This window comes from Oryctolagus cuniculus, chromosome 2 (assembly GCF_964237555.1).
Source record: "Oryctolagus cuniculus chromosome 2, mOryCun1.1, whole genome shotgun sequence".
In the NCBI taxonomy this organism is placed as follows: Eukaryota; Metazoa; Chordata; class Mammalia; order Lagomorpha; family Leporidae; genus Oryctolagus; species Oryctolagus cuniculus.
The window spans coordinates 106,059,339-106,080,114 of NC_091433.1; the positions used below are offsets into that span (position 1 = coordinate 106,059,339).

At 44.1% G+C, this 20,776-nt stretch overlaps 1 protein-coding gene across 1 annotated transcript in view; it reads right to left on the minus strand.

Annotated features, from left to right (window-relative positions):
• Window positions 1-19,941, minus strand: part of SLC9A2 (solute carrier family 9 member A2) — a 106,805-nt gene extending 86,864 nt beyond the window's left edge. Inside the window, exon 1 of the mRNA XM_008253183.4 lies at window positions 19,142-19,941. Coding sequence (XP_008251405.3) covers window positions 19,142-19,430 — 289 coding nt within the window. The 5' untranslated portion in view covers window positions 19,431-19,941. The remainder of the gene's footprint in view (window positions 1-19,141) is intronic.
• Window positions 19,942-20,776: the final 835 nt, after the last annotated feature.

The window sequence follows — 20,776 nt, forward strand, 5'->3', positions numbered from 1 at the left end:
GTTTTTCTATCTACTGTTTTCAGTTATTGAGCTTGATTGAGAAATTGAGAGCCCCATACATAAATTCTGATTGAACTTGAAAAATTAGCAGAATTGGGCCCTGTGTCACCCACCCCATGCCAATTCCTGCAAGGGGGCAATTGGCCGGAGATGAGCACAAGGCCGCATTGGTCAGCAGAAGAGTTGGTTCCCCAGCTTGCTTGTCCCCATTCCCTCACCAAGCCCATCTTGCAGAGTGTACAAAAGCAGGACAAGGTCCACTTGGTTGCTCCTGGCTTAGATCCCAAGTCCAAACAGCAAACCCAAGTGTCAGACACTGCTAAGGCTACGGTGGAGACTGGGGCAAGACAAATCCTCTTATCCTACTTCTCTTCACCATTTGTTTTAGACTCCTGACTTCAAATCTCACCCACAGCAAAGAAAATACAACCTAGTAACTGAGACAGCATCAATAACAGGACAGGGCTTCTGATCTCTTTTATTTATTTATTTATTTATTTTATTTTTGACAGGCAGAGTGGTTAGTGAGAGAGAGAGACAGAGAGAAAGGTCTTCCTTTTGCCGTTGGTTCACCCTCCAATGGCCGCCACGGCCGGCGCGCTGCGGCTGGTGCACCGCGCTGATCCAATGGCAGGAGCCAGGTACTTCTCCTGGTCTCCCATGCGGTGCAGGGCCCAAGCACTTGGGCCATCCTCCACTGCACTCCCTGGCCACAGCAGAGAGCTGGCCTGGAAGAGGGGCAACCGGGACAGAATCCGGCGCCCCGACCGGGACTAGAACCCTGTGTGCCGGCGCTGCTAGGTGGAAGATTAGCCTATTGAGCCGCGGCGCCAGCCAGCTTCTGATCTCTTAAGCAAGTAAGTGAGGTCTCAGCTGCTCAGGGGTCAGGGAGTGCTTCCCTGGCCTTGTCAGTGCCCCTCAGCTGGCCACTGTCCAAAGGGAAAAATACAGGGCAGCATTGTTAGTTGGTGACATTCACTTCAGCAGGCTAATGGAATTTGTAGGTGAACTACCCACCTGGCACCTCCTTTCCATTGGAAGCAGCGAATCCTGATCTGATCACCAGGTCAAGACTGGGAACAGAAGTTGATTCATGCCCAAGCCTCATTAGTGCCAGCATGAAATCCTTTTTTCAATCTCAGATTCATTGTTTACACTCCACGGCCATCCACAAGATAAGATCGATTCTCAGTATTATGGGCCCAACAAATGAGTCTGTATCCAATGAGTCGGAAAAGTATTTTTGCTAGGCAGATTCTTCCAACGTCCATAACTAGAAATTTTGTATTTACTTTTTTTTTAATAAAGCACACACTTTATTCTCGGAGTTGTGAGATACAACGGTGACACACGCAGAGTATAATGGCAAAGGAGCGTGGAGCAGGTCAGGACAGCACAGCACAGCAGCGTGGAGACCGGCAGGCCACCTCCTCCTCTGCACACGAGCACACAGTACTCGGGGTGCAGATGCACGCCCACTCAATCTTACGGGGAACACAACACAGCTTTCCAAAGGGAGTTCTTCTAAATATTTGCTTTTTCTGAAAGGGGAGGGAGGTCAAGAAGAACTGTATGCCTTTCAACACTTGGGAAACATTCCATCAACCCAACTTAGAAATGAAAGACCCCCAAAAATGAAAGCTTGTGACTACTCCTGATAGACTTGAAAGTGGCTGTGTATGTTCGTGTGTGCATACGTGTGTGTACAGATGTATGCAGCCCATGCAGTAAGCACACACACACATACACACACCATCATCATCAACCCTTCTGGGCAATGTTGCTTCATGGAAGACACTGAATCCAACACTGTCACACAAAAGGACACATCCAATGGGAACAAAGGCAGAGCCGGCCAGAGATGCTGCTCTCAGTATTTGATTTAAAATAAAAAGATTCTATCTGTCTCAATGTCAAGGAAAGTCACAAATTCAAAAACACAGAAAATTACCCCTTCAGATGACAGAGAATTCTTTTGGCCCACACATGTGGCCAAAAGGTGTTCTGGAGGAACTGCACTCTGAGCAGGAACAGGGAAGATGATCCTGAAACTGAATCCTGGGCTCACAGAGATCTCATGGGGCAGCAAACAGGGCCAGGGTCTCTCCAGGCTTCTGCTTCCCCCAGAGTCGTGGGCGGGTCAGTCATGCATGAAGTTCTCCTGGCTGCTTGGGAGTTGAGCTGCCGCGGCAAACCCACGAAGCACATGTCTAAAGAACTTCTCAAAGTGATGGCATTTCTATAGCTCTCCAATATCTTTCTAGCATTCATTCCAACCAAGCGACAATCATGGGCCCTAGCCACTAGACAGCTGGTAACTTTTACTGTTCAAAACCTCCCTGTCTAGAGTCTTCAATGTTATACACATATGCAGGACTTCCATCTATTTTTGCAACCAAAATAAACTTCTATTTTGTTCTATTTTTCCATGAAACTTCTGAAGTGCCCTTGTATTTTCTGCAAAAATGCTGCAAAGGAGGTTGACATTCAAGAGACTGGCTAGTCATTGTCTATGGAAAGTACAAGTGTTGAATTCTTTTGCAGATGGATCTTGTAAAAAGCAAATCAAGAGCAGTTAAGATTGCCATTCGGGATGCCTGCATCCCATATCATACTCTCTGGGTTTAATTCTTAGCTGCACTTTTAATTCTGGCCTGTTGCTAATGTACATCCTGAGAGGCAGACGTGATGACTCAAGAAGATGGATCTCTGCTACCCACATGGAAGACCTGGATTGAGTTCCTGGCTTCTACCTTCTGCCTGGTCCAGTCCCAGCTGGGGGAATTCATTTGGGGGAATGAATCAATGCAAGGAAGATCTGTTTCTCTCTCTCTCTTTCTCTCTCTCTCTCTATCTCGGTCTCTCTGTTCCAGTCTCTTTTTCAAACAAATAAATACATTTTTAGGGGGCCGGTACTATGGCATAGTGGGTAAAGCCACCGCCTGCGGTTCTGGAATCCTATATGGGCACGAGTTCAAGACCCGGCTGCTCAACTTCCAATCCAGCTCTCTGCTATGGCTTGGGAAAGCAGTAGAAGATGGCCCAAGCCCTTGGGCCCCTGCACCCATGTGGGAGACCTGGAAGAAGCTCCTGGCTCCTGGCTTCAGATTGGCACAGTTCCAGCTGTTGTATTCAATTGGGGAGTTAACCAGCAGCTGGAAGACCTCGTTCTCTGCCTCTCCTTCTCTGTGTAACTCTGACTTTCAAGTAAAATAAATAAATCTTAAAAAAAATTATAAAAAGAAAATCAATTTCTTTCTAAGATAAAAAGGAGCTGAACTTAAAGTTTTAGGAATGACAATAAAGAAATAGCAAATAAACACTGAACTTTTCTGTAAGTGGTAATTCTCACTTGTCATTTAGGGTTATTCATGGTTTAGATTGTTCTATCACTAACTGGCTTTCCAAAAACTGAAACCAATTCTGTACTTGACTGCCTTGGCTGCTTCCTGCTAAAGGAGATCATCTTAGATTACCCTGTTAATGAGTCCCACTTTCCTTTTGAAACTAGAAGTGGAATAGGCCAGGGGGACAGAGGTAACAGTCTCTCTTCTTCCAACAATGTTTACTTTTGGCCATCAGCATGCTCGGATTCCCTGGCATTCCAGGGAAGAACAATGCTAGGTTTGTGTCACATGAATTCTGCAGAGGGCTCCATCATCCCAGGGTCAAGAAGACAAAACCACACATGTGGCACCCTCCAGACAGCCCAGAAATTACAGTTAGTGTAGTGCACCCACACTGCAACTCTGCCCCCCAGGGAATACTAACAACGCCACTGGACAGTTTTCAAAGGATTTCTGCGTATATCGTCTCTGGGCGTGAAATGTGTGCCTCCTCAAGTGAAGAAAAGTAACCCACAGTCACAGGGAGAATGTCCAACATACCCAGGTGGGAAACAAGATCCTTGCTGTTAAGACGCTGGGAGCTACACCCAGCGTCTTCTTAGCTGAAAACTCTTAGACTCACATTTCATGGGAGGCACGATCCAGAGCCGCCTGTGAACTTGTTCTGAATCGGTTAGGACTGCAGGTTTCTGGTTTGAAGCAGACTCTGGAGCCCTTCTATGATCCCAAACAGCTTTTCCTTAATTGAGCTTCATTGCTTCATAGCTCTAGGCACCCCACTTGTCATGCTCTGCCCTCTCACCCCCATTTTAAAAACACCATGTGCTAAATGGATTTGACCAGGAAAGGTTTCGACTGGAGGAGATCATTCTGGGGATACATTTTTTCCAGGGCATAGGCATTGCATAGGGGGGATTACAGAGTCCAGGCAGCAATTAAGTTCCGGTAACTATTTCTGAACAGGCTGTTTGCACAGTTCAGCCCAGAGAAGAAGCACTTTGCTGGGTCCGTGGTGATAAGGATTCTGGTGTACTGTAACCTAGATTCCAAACGTTCCCTGCCAGCCAACAGTTGAAAGCAATTTTCATTCTGTTGCCCTCGGCTATATGTTAAATCCTAGGATTTGTCATTCTTTCAACACATGGGTAAATGATTCGTGCCCCTTCTGGTTCAGTTATTTATGCATTGCTATCATTAAGTTGCACAAGGCTTTCCAGGGCGTCTACCCCACCCACCCTACCACCTTGTGTGGGAGCCTTATTTTCTGTTTGGTTTGAGTTCCTTCAAGAGCTTGCCTACTAAACAAATTTACCACTTGCTTAAAATAAATAGATCAAAGTATACGAAAGGAACCCACAATTGCCAGTAATTACTACCTAATTCCGTTTTTCAATTAAGCGGCTGCTGTCACTGTAGTCACCAGTTATTTACATAGCAGGGGAGATATTTGTGCGCTGGTGGTCCGGGCTAAAGTAGGAAAGTACCTTATTTGGTAAATTACACTATTCTCTAAACTACCTGGAATCACATCCTATCATTCACTTTGCCTCCCCTCTGGTTTCTGATTACCAATTTGGTGGACTTGCATATCCGTGTGCCTCTCCATTCCACTGCAAAGGCCAAAGAGGGTTTGATGAGTGGCAGGATGAAAGCATCTCAAGGACATATGGGGGCCGGCGCCGCAGCTCACTAGGCTAATCCTCTGCCTTGCGGCGCCAGCACACCTGGTTCTAGTCCCGGTCGGGGCGCCAGATTCTTTCCCGGTTGCCCCTCTTCCCGGCCAGCTCTCTGCTGTGGCCAGGGAGTGCAGTGGAGGATGGTCCAAGTGCTTGGGCCCTGCACCCCATGGGAGACCAGGAGAAGTACCTGGCTCCTGCCATTGGATCAGCGTGGTGCGTGGCGGCCATTGGAGGGTGAACCAACGGCAAAAGAAAGGCGCAGCTCCAGCTGTTGTGGCTAATTAGGGAGTGAACCAGTGGATGGAAGACCTCTCTCTCTGTCTCTCCCTTTCTCTCTGCGTAACTCTTTCAAATAAATAAATTTGAAAAAAAAAAAAAAAAAAAGAATGCTGGGGCCAGTGCTGTGCTCAGTGGGTTCAGCCACCATCTGCAGTGCCGGCATCCCATATGGGTGCTGGTTCGAGTTCTACCTGCTTAGCTTCCCATCCAGCTCCCTGCAGGAGCATTCAGGGGAGAACCTGCTCCCGTGGGGAAGGCTGCACCTGACCCTGAGCCCAGAGAGCTGAGCTGCTGCTCTTCGCCCTCCACCTACACTGCTTGACTGCTCACCTTTCAGTTGCCAAGGCAGGAACCTGGGGTAACACAAAGGGTGTGCATTGCTTTTCTTTTCCATTGCAAACTAACTTAGCAAAAGCAGAAAGATAATTTTTTTTTACTTATGCAACATTGGAAACCAAAATAGGTATAATTTGGAAAGAAATCTATTCATAACACCAACAGCAGGAGACCAGAACATCTAAACAATCTAATAACTTGCTATGGAACAATTGAACAAAGTAAACTTTCATGGGATAATGCTATTATTCTTTGTAGAAGGAAGCAAGACATCTGGGCTCATGCAAGGCTATCCAAATTTTCAAGTACTATAAGATAGCAAGCTTTTTGTTTAAGTGTGTTAACAACTTACTGAGGGGACTGATATACCATTTTACAGATGAAATAACAAAGGTTAGAGAAGTTCATTAACTCACCCAAAATCCACAGCTGGTAAATGGAATGGCTTAAGTTATCATTCAAAGTATGTCCAATAATAGCACATGAATGAAAAGTAGAGTGACCAAATAAATAATCATCCAAACTAGGTATCTGAGAGGGAAAGGGCATAGTACTAAGGTATGTGCAAGGATAACAAATGTAAATTATGGGCTTTGTGGGCAAACCAGGATGTGCGACGACCTTACTTGCCATCATATTAAAGTACCGTAGAACAGAAAGTGCCTCTAAATATTACTTATTTGTGTACTTGGTGACTATTTATTAAACAATTATTTTGTGCCTGGCACTTTTCCTGACAACTAATCAAATAGACACAATCCCATGTCTCATGGAGTTTACACGCCCTAATGAATGTCACTTATGTGAACATACGTGTCTATGCATGTGTACATGCTGTTCAACATGTGTGCATTTTGGGTGACAATTGAGCCTATTTAACACCTTTTTCTCCTATAAATATGTTGGGATGAACTTCGGTCTCTTAAAATTTACACAGTAGCTGAAGTGATATGGGCTGAACCTTTATTTAATCCAAGAATTTTAGCTCATAAAATACGTATTTCAAAAGAATTTCAACTGCACATTTTCTAAACCATGGAAAGTATAAAGGGCTGAACCAAGATTCAGAAATTCTAGATTCATGTTGCCTCTCTGGTATTACTGACAGTTTCTACCACCTTGTCTTTTATTTAGCTCTTTTTGTCCTACCCAACTTACAGAGTCATTGTGCGGTAACACTCATCCTAGAGTTGGGGTCACATTGTCGTTTCATATATGACTTCAGCGGTCAAGACCACCCTGAAGGAGGCAGGGAGGTGTCATCATTATCATTGGATGTTACAGTGACAATCTGAGATGGTCAAATGGGGTAACAAGCTGCAGCATGATAATGAAACACATACAGGCCTCAGTCTCAGGTTAAGAGTGGGTAAGATTTGGCATCTCAAATGCTCTGGAGACCATGGATAGAAGTATGGTACAGTCCTCTCTCAGCAACCAAAGGGGCTTGATCCCAGGACCTACACAGACACCCAAATCTGCAAATGATCAAGTCCCTCATGTAAATGGTGTAGCACTTGCATAACACCATGCACATTCTCCTGTATACTTTAAATCACCTCTAGGTTACTTACCCTACCCACTTCAATGTAAAAGCTATGAAAATAGCTGCTGTACTATATTGTTTAGGGGATAATGACAAGGAAAAGGTCTATACATGTTCAGAACAGATAAGGTTTTTTAATATTTTAGATACGTATGTGACTGGATCCATGGATGCAGAATCCATGGAAGCAAAACCCACAGAAGCAGAGGACCAAGTATTAACCCTCTTGGCCCTGAGAGGCAGGGTGTCAGTGCAGGACACAGCGGAGTTTCAAGGAGCTGGTAGTGGACCCAATATGACAGCTCAATACCTGCTATGTCACGGATAAGTTACCTAGGCTTCCTAAAACTGGGAGTAACAATGGTGCCTACCTCACAGAGGTACTATGAGGATTAAATACGAAAATGAGTGTAAAGCAATCGGCCCACATACAGACAAGGAACAATGCTCCAGTCGTCCTTGTTAACTATTATTACTTTGTGAAAGAAACTGGTAGAGTGATTACCCTATCTCACTCTCCTCCACCCTCCTATGCCATAAGAAAAGACAACACTGGCTGTGTTACGCTGCTCAGATTTCCCTGCCTATAGATCCCCAGGGAGTAAGCCCAGGAACGGGGAGAAGCAGAATTAGCAGGGGCAGAGTCATAGAAGTATGGCAATGGAGTTGTTTCACCGCTCTACTGTTCCCTAAGGAACTTTCGATAGATTAAAAAAGAAAAAGAAATCAAACTTCTATAGAGGGCTTTCCCATGCAGACCCAGATTGTGCAATTTCATTTATTTTACAGTAGAAATTTCTAAATGCATTATTTGAATCTCCTTTTTTATCCTTCCCATATGAACCTTTGCATGCTGACCCAATGTAATAATGTGAAACTCATTTGTAAAGTATGATTCCATTGCAGTCATGTGGAGGGCTTTCAGAGGAATTGTCCTCCCTTCCTCTGTCTCCAGAATTACTGCAGAGGAAGAGAAATACAAGCTATCTTCAGACAAGGGATGAATTTGACAAATCAAAATTAGAAAGTCTATGAACAGTGATGAACAATGTACAGGATTGTTGCAGGAAGTACATCAATTATGACTCATGACATTTAAAAGATGTAATTGCAAGAGTAGCCTGTAATTGTGTATGTATCATTTAGAATGACAATACACCCATGTCTACACATCATTTTAATTTAATAAACACATGCTTCTCTTGGCTTAAGTTTATTTTGTTATAAAAGTAACAGCTTTCATATAAATTATTTCCTCTCCCACAGAGAAACTCATATTATCCATATGGAAATAGTAAACAAATAGGGCAGGTATATACCCCTACTTCTACTAAGTAAATTGGAGAACCAAGTAGCTGAAGATTTGGCAGGGTCATAAAATAGAGTTGATGGTAGAACTAGAATTACAACAGGGTCTTCTCCTTCCAGTCCAGGGGCATTTTTCCAAAACTTAGATCTAATACTCCCTCAACTGCTGACCTATTCCACGTCTGTCACAGTTTGAAAATATAGAAAACAAGGCAAAGGCAATACAATCAGACCTCCATTCTGTATATTTAAAAAACCAAGAAAACACACATTAATTCCAATTCACATCAAGGAAAAGCCACTATGATATTCTATGGGCATTGAAATATTCTGTAGAAAGCACTTCTTTAAAATGTGCCACTCAACACTTGATTCATTCAAGAGTAGAACCAAAACAGTCACTGAGTTACCCAACAATAGAGAAACAGATAAAGCTGCCTCTCATTACTACTAAGCCACCAGAAAATAAGGAAAATGTCTAAAAGGGCAAAGACAAGGAGAGAAATCGAAGCGAGAGATGTAGGATTTCAAGCCACAGTCAATCAGGGAAATTCCAGAAACAGCCACGTACCCCATGTGCTAGCACTGGACATTTTAACACCTGGATGAGGACAGGAAATACGACATCAGACTACTGAGGTGAGGATTTTTGCGTAAATTCTTGAGACTCAAAGAGCTACTTTGCCCTAAGTTAATAAATGGAGGGGAAGGGTGACCAGGGAAAATGGAAGAAAACATGTCAACTCTTTATGGCTTTAGGTTGAGAGGAAAACTCACCTCTGTGGAGTGTAAAATGCCAAGTTTATACCACGTACAGCAACAAACTCCAGGTTTATACCCCACACAGGTACAAAGTCTATATTTACAGTACTTGAATCATGTAGGAAAACCAAGCTAAAAACCAGTCATTGAAACCCATGGTCCCAAAATGAAATACATTCAAAACCGTTTTTATAAGAACGGCTTACAATCTAAGGAAAACATATTCAACCAAAAAAATAAATCTGTTGAAACTGAGCTCACAATAAAACCAAGAAAAACCATAATCTATAAAAAAAAGGAAAAGTCATTTGATGTAAATATAATAATTAGCATCCCAATCACTAGAAATAACAGGACAAGCTGAGAGACTACAAAATGAATAAATCTCTTAAATGCATGAAGGAATGAAATAGGTATAAAAACTGTAAGTAGTAGAACACCACCAACAGAACACAGATTTGAAGATTTTAAAAAAAAGTCTAAGTGAAAAATCCCAAAAAAACTAAAAATATAATGAGTAACCATAGATTAGAGACACACTAAGAATAATATAAGATGGGAAAAAATACCTGACGAATTACCAAGAAATAAAAGAGAAAAGAAAAGGGATGAAAAACATGCATGGTAGTTAAGGAACGTGGAAGCATAACAAGTTCCAATCCAGAAAAATAAAGTGAATCCATACATAGACATGAGGATGAAATCACAGAACATCATAAACAGCCAACACAAAAAACATCATAACTAACCAAACAAAAATATTAAATACAGCCAAAGACAAAAGTCAAAAGAGTAATTAGGGTGACAATTTAATTCTGCTTAGCAACAAAAGAGAGCAGAAAATAAGAAGATTATACCCCTCAAGTGGTAAGTGATACTAACTCCAAACCCTGTCTATATTCATTTATTTTTGCTCAAGAGAATAATCAAAATAAAAACATTTTCAGCAAACACAAAGGCCTAATCTGAATTATCTACTAAAGTACACGCTTCAGTAAGATGAAATTAATCTAATAGGAAGAGATAGAAGCAACAGTGACAAAAAACTGGCAAACATCTTTGCAAATCCATACAAACACTGTCTATAAAAAAAAAACCGATTTGGAGGAAGTTTAATACAAATCAGGTCTAAATTTGAAGACAGACAATTAAAAAGTTCAAATGTTATTCAGAAAGAAGATAACCATAAAAAAAGCAAATGCTATGTTCTAGAAAATTATTTTAACCATTTATGCAAACCAATTAACAATTCAGACAACAGCCTATACATTGGTTCTCTTATTGTTTCCGTTTCATCACTAGGGCAACTGAGTCCCAAGGGTTTAAGTTATACAACACAAATGATATAACTACTGAATAGAAAGGAAAATACACCTGAAATGTAAACCAACTGCTTACTCCTGGCTCCTGTTAATTCAGATCATCACATTAAAATTGAGTAACAACAAACAGAATCAAAGTAGAACAGGTAACAATGCATAAAAAATTTGAAAAGCTGAATAAGCCAAAAGGAAAATGATGCCATCAAGTAAAAGCACAGTGACTAGAATAAAGTAAGTCCAAATATATCATTACTCACAATGATCATGATTACATTTCTTTTTAAACTACATGGAGATTTGAAATTTTAAAGCTAAAAAATCCAGTTTTATGTAATTTACATCCAAATGAAAACGACAAGTTGATTTGAAGGTATAGGTATAAGAAAATAGATATTTAGGAAATACTGACATGGGGTAGGTGCTGTGGCCTAGCAGGTTAAGCCACTGCCTGTAATGCTGGCATCCCATATGGGTAAAAACCAGTTCAGGTCCCAGCTGCTCTACTTCATATCTAGCTCCCTGATGGTGGCCTGGGAAGGCAGTGGAAGATGGCCCAAGTGTTTGGGCCTCTGAATCCAAATGGGAGACCTGGATGAAGCTCCTGGCTCAGCCCTCACTGTTGTGGCCATCTGGGGCATGAACCAGCAGATGGAAGATCTCTCTCTCTGTCTTTCTCTCTTTCTCTGTAACTTTCACTTTCAAATGAATAAATAAATCTTTATTCCTAAATTTGTACTTATGAAATTTGTACACATTACATAAAAGTTTCTTTGGACAAAAAAAGAAAATGATGAGGTGGAAAACACATATATAGGAAAAAAATACATGTGCAAAGTCCAGTTTTATTTGAATGTCAATAATATTTGGAAATAAAGAATTAAATAACTTAAAAATTAAACTCAGAACTCACTTAGAGGATATAACAATATTGAACCAATATGTACCTAATAACATAGCATTAAAATAAATAAAATTGACAAGATTTTAAATACTAACTGTTACTACAATCTTGGAGGTAAATTTTATGTAAGCCAGAAAGTAGCCAAAAAATGAGTAATACTTTTGAAGATTTTAACACTATAATTAGAAGCTTGATCTAGTTCCTTGTGTATGTGTCTGTATATGTTCACGTATATGTGTGTAAAATACTATACTCAAAAATATATCTTCTCTTTCAAGCATACATGGAAAACTTATTAAAATTAAACATAACCATGTATTAAGCCACAAAGATCATCCTAACCAATACTAATAATCTGAATCATGCTGCTCTAATCAAAATATAATAAAACATGAATAAAATTCTTAAAAACTATAAATTTCTATTATTTAAGTCAAAAATAAAATTCTAAAAAATCATTGAGTTATAATAAAATATTGCAAGGTAATCTGAAAATACTGAGCAGAGAACAAGAGTGGAAACTACCTACCAAAACTATGCCATGCAGAGGCAAGCATTTGGCTGAGACTTAAGAGTCAGGATGACTGTGTCCCATATCAGAAGGTCTGGGTTCCATAGTTGGCTCTGGCTTCTAGTGCCAGCTTCTTGCTAATGCAGATCCTGGGAGGCAGAAGGTGATGGTTCAGTTAACTGGGGGTCCCTGTCACCCACAAGGGAGACATGGACTAAGTTTCCACTTTAGAACTGTGGCCCAGCCAGCTCCTGCAAGTGGGGGCATCTGGGCAGTGAATCATCAGATGAGAGCTCTGTCTGCTTTTCTCTCTCTTCTCTCTTCTCTATCTCCTCCCCTTCTCTATCTCCCCCCCATCTCCCCTCCTCAAATAAATTAAATAAAATTCAGTTAAAAAAAAAACTAGGACAAAAACATGTATTTCCACCCTTAAATACATCTAATGTCATCCTACCAAAGTATACCTACTTGAAAATTGAGAATTTGTTTTTAAGAAAAATTTTATTTAATAAAGCTATTTTGGTTCACAAGGCGATTATTTGACATCATGAGGACCAAACTGATTTTATAGACTTGAATTTGGTGGGAGAACCCCTGAGATGAGATGTATCCAGTAGTCGTCTTTCCAGATTTATCAGTGGTGTGTTGTGTAAAGATCTGCTTTCAGATCATCCATAGTTTATCTCTTATTTCTACTAATGGTCTGAAGCAACTTATTTAGAAATTGTAATTTCATTTGCATTGTTCTCCTGAAATCTTTCATGTTTATCATTCTTTTTATTTTTATTTGCAATAAATGTGAATTCACATCAACTGAGTTTCTATTTTATTTGTGATGGTGTTAAATGTACAGTGTATCATAGCTTTGCATTTAATGAGCACAAGTAAATACTGATATTGTGGGTAAATATATGAGTGGAAAATGGCATATCAGGAATTCAACAACTAAAGAAACTATTGAAATAGTTTGGGCCATTAATAAGACTGATGTCATTTTAGCATAGAAGAGACTTTGGAGCTCAGAGTGGTAACTGACATTAAAAATAAGTAAATTAAATAATTAATGAACTAAGTTTTCAATTAAAGAACTAAATAAATAAATGCAAAAAAGTAGGAGCAAATAAATCATAAAGGTAAGAACAGAAACCAATGAATCAGAAGCCAAACAAAAAAGCAATTTGTTTCAAGATGTACTAAATAGACAAACTTATGAGAATTTTGATCAAGGTAGAGAAAGATAAAAACCAATACTAGAAATAAAATGGAGACCACAAATGCAGACAAAGCAGATTTTTAAATCATAAAATAGCTTTGTTGCAATAAAGTTAAAAATTCAGACAAAACAGTGATTTTCTATAAAATATAAATCATTAAAAGTGACCCACAAACACACAGATAAACCAAGTACAACAATAAATATTAAAGTAATTGAATCATTAGTAAAGATTGGCTCATATAGCCAAAGCATCAAATTCACTTGGTTTTACAGTCCAACAAGAATGAATACTTTTACACAACATTTCTTTATATACTTCTTAGGGTTTCAAGATGCCTGAAAGAATTCTGTCAGAAACAAAGCATCCCATTAATATTATTGTTGTCCTTGGGAACATCAATACAGAATAACATTTTTAGTTGGTGAAACATTATCTATTATTTTAAACGTTACAAAAACACTTCCGAAGTAAAGTGGCATTAATAACATTCAAAAAGACAACTGAATTTCTCTTTAGAAAACACAAGAAACCTATGGAGTCATTCTTCAGACAGAAAGCAGAAAATATATGGGTAGCCTTGAATGGGAATAGTTGGAGACTCAGAGACAAAAGAATCAGATCTCTTATAGCTTTATTAGGAACCAGCATATGCTACCAGAAACACCTGATCTTAGAAGTGTGTTCAAAATAAGATTTGGTTCCATAATGAAGATCTTGAGCCTCATCCGCTGACCACTCAGTTGGTGAATATGCTTCAGATAAATTAAACAGGACAAAGAAAAACAGACCAAGTGGTGGGATAAGGCTTTTCAGAAATCAAAAACTCTATTTAAGCATGTATGAAACTCTGGGGTTTCACATTTAAAATTCAGGAGAGGGGCCAGCACTGTGGCATGCTAGGCTAAGCCTCCACCTGTGGCATGGACATCCCATATGGGCGCTGGTTCTAGTCCCAGCTGTTCCTTTCTCGATCCAGCTCTCTGCTATGGCCTGGGAAAGCAGTGAAAGATGGCCCAAGTACTTGGGCTCCTGCACTCATGCAGGAGACCCGGAAGAAGCTCCTGACTCCTAGCTTCTAAATGTCTCAGCTCTGGCCTTTGTGGCCATCTGGGGAGTGAACCAGTGATGGAAGACCTCTCTCTTCATTTGTAACTCTACCTCTCAAATGAATAAATAAACTCTTTAAAATTCAGGAGCACCTGGAGCCCAAGTTCATGGACTAAACTGATATCTGCCTTTCCCTTCAAGTAACAATAGAAGTTATTTAACCTCCAAGTGGAAGGGTGAAGGGAAAGTTAAAAATTGTGCATTGTAACCCCAAGTTTAGGGGTGAAGGAAATGAAAGGGGCACCTGGGAGCCGAAGCAAAAAGATCAACCCTTCAAGACCCCAGAAGACAGGCAGGCACTTGGCGCAGTGGTGAAGACGTCACTTGAGATGCCAGCATCCCATCCTGGAGTACCTGGGTTCGAGTACCAGCTCTGCTCCAGACTTTAGCTTTCTGCTAATGTACACTCGGGGAGGCAGCAGGTGATGGCTTGAGCACTTGGGTCCCTGCCACCCAACTAGGAAACTCTGGCTGAATTCTTTGCTCCTGGCTTCCAACTGGCCCAGTCTAGGCTGTCGTAAACATTTGAGGAGTGAATCAGTGGATGGAAGATCTCTCTCTCCCTCTCTCTCTATCAAAAAGGGGGGGAGAAAGACCCCAACACAGGGAGATTGGTATTTGAGAACCCTAGAAAAAAGAAGGTGGCTCTGATACTTTAGACAGCTCTACCCTCAAGTCTTGAGCAAAGATAGAATGCATTCCCAAGTTCACTCATATTAACACAGATCCTACAGACACACTTCATGGGCAAGAAAATCAGAGGTGACAATCTTAAAACACACCAGAGCATTTTTCCCTTCTTATTTATTTGGCTACCTATTGTTTCAGACTGTAAAACATCAGCCTTATGTACAGAATTCACTAAGCAAAGAGTGTGTTTATAACTATGAAAATAATCAATGGTTGTTCAAAACATAAATATTCAAAGTGAAAAAATAAGAGTGCATGTGATGAGGACTAAGTGAACAAATTAGGAAACGTGGAGTACGCATTTGGCACAGAGATTAAGATGTGGATTGGAACACCAGCAACCCGTATCGGAATGCCTGGGATCAAGTTCCAGCTCTGTTCCTGACTCCAGCTTCCTGCTAGTGAACATCCAGGGAGGCAACAGGTGACAGCTCAAGTACCTGGATCCCTTTCACCCATTTGGGAGACCCAAACCAAGTTCTCAGCTTCTTGCCTTCAGCCTGGCTCAAACTCTACCATTGGGGGCATTTAAGGAGTTAGTGGATAGACGATCTCTCTCTCTCTCTCTCTCTCTCTCTCTCTCTCTTTCTCTCTCTCTCTTCCCCCTGCCTTGGAAATAAATAAAACCAAACACTTTTATTTAAAACATTAAGAAATGTCTCTTGCCAAAATATGTAGTTTTCCAAGGTGTACTAAATTTGCCAGGTTCCATTATTTGCCTTTTTTTAAAAAACCTATTTCATATGAGCATACACAAATACACACATTATCATTTTAGGAAAATTTATAACTACAGAATTACTTTTCATTTAACTAAATGATTACGAAGTTGGTTTTCCCTGGTAACCAAGTAAAACAATGAAAGGTTAATCGGAATCATTCAAGACTTTGCCAGACAAGTATTCTATCACTTCCGACTGGAATATTTCTAAGCACATTGTGCTGTAGTCTGGAAAACTTTTTTTTCTGAATTGCCCACCAAGCATTATTTAAGCTGCCTACAAATGGTATTAGGAGCCTCTCCTTTGGGTCACCTGAGATTCTTGATTAGAGAAATCACTAGTAGTGTTTCTCCATGCTCTCTAGGGGCAGCTGAGTTGAAACACATGAGGGACCATGACTTAAGAGTTCCCCAAATGGAAATCACAGTATCTCACGTGCATCAGCATTTGTGCTACCACGCAGCCGCACATCCCCCTGCAAAGATCAATTCACCACCCTTCCCCAATATGAGCAATTTAAGTCATGTGACTTATACCAAAGTAGCAAATTTTCCAGGCCAAGGTTAAAATTGCAAATTTTAAAGACTTGATGACACTTTAAGGTGCTGTAAAAATGTCTTGTGGCACCAGCACAATCTTGCCCAGAGCCCTACAGAAGATCCAGGGCCCTGGACCAGGCAGGAGATGGGGTTGAAGATTTCTGGGCACTTCCAGGCTTCTTTGGGAACAAAGCTGAAGCTGCAGGTCAGGGATGAGCTGTGCAAGAAGAAACTGACCAAATGCCCCAAGTGCCAGATTTTTGGAACCCCAAACTCCCATTTTCTGCCCTGAGAACGCTGCCCTTCACCTCACCCATGGCAGTGAGTATGTAACTGGCTACTGAGACCGTCTGGATTCGCAGCATGGACATCTGTGTTGTCACATCTTCACTGCCCCAAGACACAAAGGAAAGGTCAAGTAGTAGCTGCAGTAGGCATTCGGAATTCGCAGAGGCAGATGGGTAGCACACACTCAGGGCCAGGTGTAATAATCTCCAGAGTGAAACAGAACACAGGAGAGGGCAAGCAGAAGAGAAGTGCCAGGCAACACAATCGCATGTGGGCCAAGAACGCTGCTAACAGGCATAGTGTTACACCTGCAAGCTCTGACACAAGCAAGCGTGAACGGCGTTTGAGAAAATATCACACAATTAACGTGATAAGGTCAAACAAAATGTATGAAACACGACAGTCAGACAGCAAGGACAAAAAAGACAAGCCGCAGAGTAAGAGCACTTGAACAGGGCTGAGGCTAAGACAAGAGATCCAGGGGCGGCATCCCAGGACAGCAGAAAGGGAGCTGAAGTGCCAGAAAGAGCACCATTACCACTGCCGCTGGTGGACACTACCACGGTCACTGCTACTACTGATGGCCACACTGACGAAACGCCTACTCCTTGCTCAGCACTGCTCCAAGAATGATGGACACAGCCCTTCTCAATTAATCCTCCCAATGAAACAAGTTTCCAGGACAGACTCCAAAACGAGCCTCAGACAGACCTGGTTGGCATTCTGCCTTACCACCCGCAGGCAAATCAACCTGCCCACTTCTCAGTCACTTCCTATATGAAACAAGGTAATCACATCTACCTGTGATGGTGGTTGTGCAAATGAGAGATAATGAACTTAAGTGCCTACTAGCAGCTGTCATTAGTGCGATTAATCTGATTAAAATAATCAGGAGTGAATAACAGAGGAAGGAGATGGAACAGAATGGGTGACAGAGAAGCAGTCATGTAAACAGGGCACAGAAGCAGCCCTCCGGGGATTGAGGCTGCAGGCTCAGAGCGAGGGAGCGAGCAGAACACTGCCTTCGGCCCCTCACTTGACGAATCCCTGGGTGTAAACTCTCTGTGCTTCCGTTTCTACCTCTACCAAGCGGGAGGATCAGTGCATGCACTCCCTCCCCCACAGGGCTGTTGCAAAGACTGCCGGAAGAGATGGCATCTCCCTTTATTATTAGAGACCACAAAATTATCTACATCTGCATATCTGCTTGATAGATGGGGAAGTCCACTTCCCTTATAGCATTGCTTGGGTAGAATTAAAACACTCAACTAGTAGGACCATGTCCAAGCCGGCGATTACAGACTGCAAAGTCATTACATAGCATGTGGCTCCTTTGGTCACCAAATGGCATCTCATTGGTTTAATCTGACATGGAAGGTGTGCTTCAAGCTTCCCACAACTTCACCCTCTTGTAATCCATCCCTTCCACCTGCTTTGCACTTCCCTGCTCACATTCCCTGTATAACCCCCCCCCCCTCTTCTCTGGAATGTTTTCCCAATCATCTCCAACGAATGGGATCCTGGCCACCCTCGAAAATCCAGTGTAAATCCTTGCCCCCTTGCCTCCTTGCACTTCCGTATTATCTTTCCTGTGTGTCTCCCTCTATTCAGCACTTTCCTGTGCTATAATCCCTGTAGTGGATGTCTCTGTCACTCTCCACCCATCAGTACGTTCCCCCGGAGGACAAGCAGTGCGTCTATCTTTTATGAAAAACTGCCTCACCTGGCAGCCAGGGCAACCACAGAAAACATGTAAGGCACACAATGATTAGCTCTCAAAGTTTCTTTTTCTTAAACATTAACAAGAGCAGTTATTCGATGTGAAGATTTTTTAAAAAGTCTTTAAAATCTAAAATAAACAGAAAGTACCATGATCATAACAGGTGTTTTTTTTGGGGGGGGGAGGGTGGGAGAGTAATGGAGATGAGAAAAACAAATTGCGAAGTTTCTGCTTTTTAAATAAGAGTTGAGGATGGCGTGAGAAGTTGGTCCATTGGTTCCAATTATCTCCCTTCTCTGGCCTCCGTCAACTTCTCAAGCTAACGCTTCCTGGCGAGTGACAGTGGCAGCCCTAGCCCCAAAGAGGGAGGAGACAGGGCGTTCCTGTAGCAGCTTCAAGCGCTCAGGTGTCCCTGGTCCCCTTCCACGCACCTCATTAGTCAGGTGCGCGGCTGGTCTGTGTCACTGCTGAGACGCGCCTGTCCCCAGCATCCAGTTCTTTAACCATTTTTAGCATCGGAGCTCATCTGCAATTCTCCCTGTGGGTGAGACGGACACCACTCAACCTGCTGGCTGCCCTCGCCTTTAACAGGTCTCCCTCGACTCTGGCAGAGGGGCCGTCCAACCTGGCATTTTACGCAGAAGAAAGCAGCAAATCACAAGTGTGTATGAGCCAGTACAGTACCCACTCAAGAACCAAAACATGCAAGCGATCCTTGCCAGGGCCCTCCGCAGCCAGCACAGGGGCCTCTACCTGCGTCCACCGGGAGATGGCCACGAGCGAGAGGTCGTGTCGCCCACTCCGTCACCCTCCGGGGGTGCCCCTTTGGCTCGTCCTTGCCCCCACCCGAGGGTCCAGCTCGCTCACCAATCTTGGCCAGGGAAGCCAGCAGGATCCAGAGGGTGATTTCGAAGGGGATCTGCACATGGGGGTAATCCAGGGTGAACACGGGCAGTCGACTTTCCTCGAATGCTGTCGTTCCGGGAGCCACCACGCTCGCGGGGCTGAGCGGGCTGGAGCTGGTGCCCATGGCTTTCGGCGCATTCAGCAGGGTCTCCGCCAGGGCGCCCGCTGGCCCCGCCACCTGCAGGAGCAGGAGCAGCAGCAGCCGAGGCGGCGGCGTTCGCAGGCTCCGCCCGGTGCCCGCGGACTCCATGGAGGTCCGCTCCGGGGGCAGCCCGCGAGCCGGACGTCTGGGGCTCTGAACGCTCAGCGCATCGCGCCGGGATAGCGCACGCCCTTTCGGCCCCTCGGAAGCGGCGAAGTCAGAGCCACCCACCGCCGCGGAGGGGTCGGGAGTCTGCAGCCGGCGGCCTGAGTCCCGGGCGCGAACAGGCGCACAGGCCCGCGGGCGCGCACGGCCACAGGAGGCCACGGCAGGGTCGCTCAGCCACCCTCAGCCGCCTTCCGCCGCCCTCCGCTGCGGCTGCCGTCCCATGCCCGGTCCGCGGCTCGCCGGCTGCAGTGGCTGGCCCTGCCCCGGGCGGCCCGCGGGCGGGGGCAGGGGCGGGGCGGGCGCGGCGCCCGGGCCTCGAGGCGGGAGGACGCGAGGCCGCGGCTGGCGCACCTGCCCGAGCCCGCGGGCGACGCGGGGTCCCAGGGGCCGCAGGGGCGACGGCTGCGCTCCCTTGTTGCCGGCACAGCGTGCCAAACCCCGCCGCCCCCAGAGCCGGCGAGCAGTGTGGGTGGAATCGCCGCGCAGGGCGCACGGTGGCCAGAGCTGTCCCCGCCCCGGAGGTAGCGTCGGGCGTCCATCCAAGGAAGGGACCGGCGCGACCCACGCGACGCGCCCTTTCCCCCCGCAGGCTCCTGTAAGGGGACACCCCGGTGCGCTGGGCGCTCGGGGAAGCGTCACGGGCTCAGTGTGGAGCCGAAGCCCCGCGGGTGGAGTAGGGGTGCCCTCCGCGCAGGCGGGACGCAGCGGGAGCGCTTCTGGATGTACAGAAAGTTTAGAAAAGCCTGGTTTTGTTCCCTTTCCGGGAGTTATCACCGCGGGTACAAGGCATTCTCTCTGCGCACCGAAATGCCTGGTGCGGAGCCTCCTGTTCTCACGCCCCCACGGAATCCGGTTCTTTCCCTCTTTGTAGTGGTCTCACTCCTGGTAACACTATCGCTTCCACTTTTCTTTTCCCTCCCCCAGCTCATGAAAAAGAAAAAAATAAAAAGGCTTTTTCTGTTTTTAGGCCGAGAGGTGTCGTACAAGTCCCAGAGCATCAGCAATATAATCATTTCATGGAAAACCAGTGATTTGCCTAGCTCGGATGGACTTGCTCCGCTAATTACAGGACGGGCTGTGGTTTGGAAAGGCAAGGACGAGGCAGCGCGATTCGACTGGAGCTAAAAGGGCTGCGTCTTCCAGCGCCAAGCGCTCTCCGCCGCCTCGGGGCGCAGCCTTCTGGGAAAGGGCGCCTTGTGCTCCGCGGGCTGTGCTCCTGCCGTCTCTAGCATCCAAAACCGAAATGAACACAAAAGCAGGCCAGCTGCCTCTCTAGTCACTGAAAC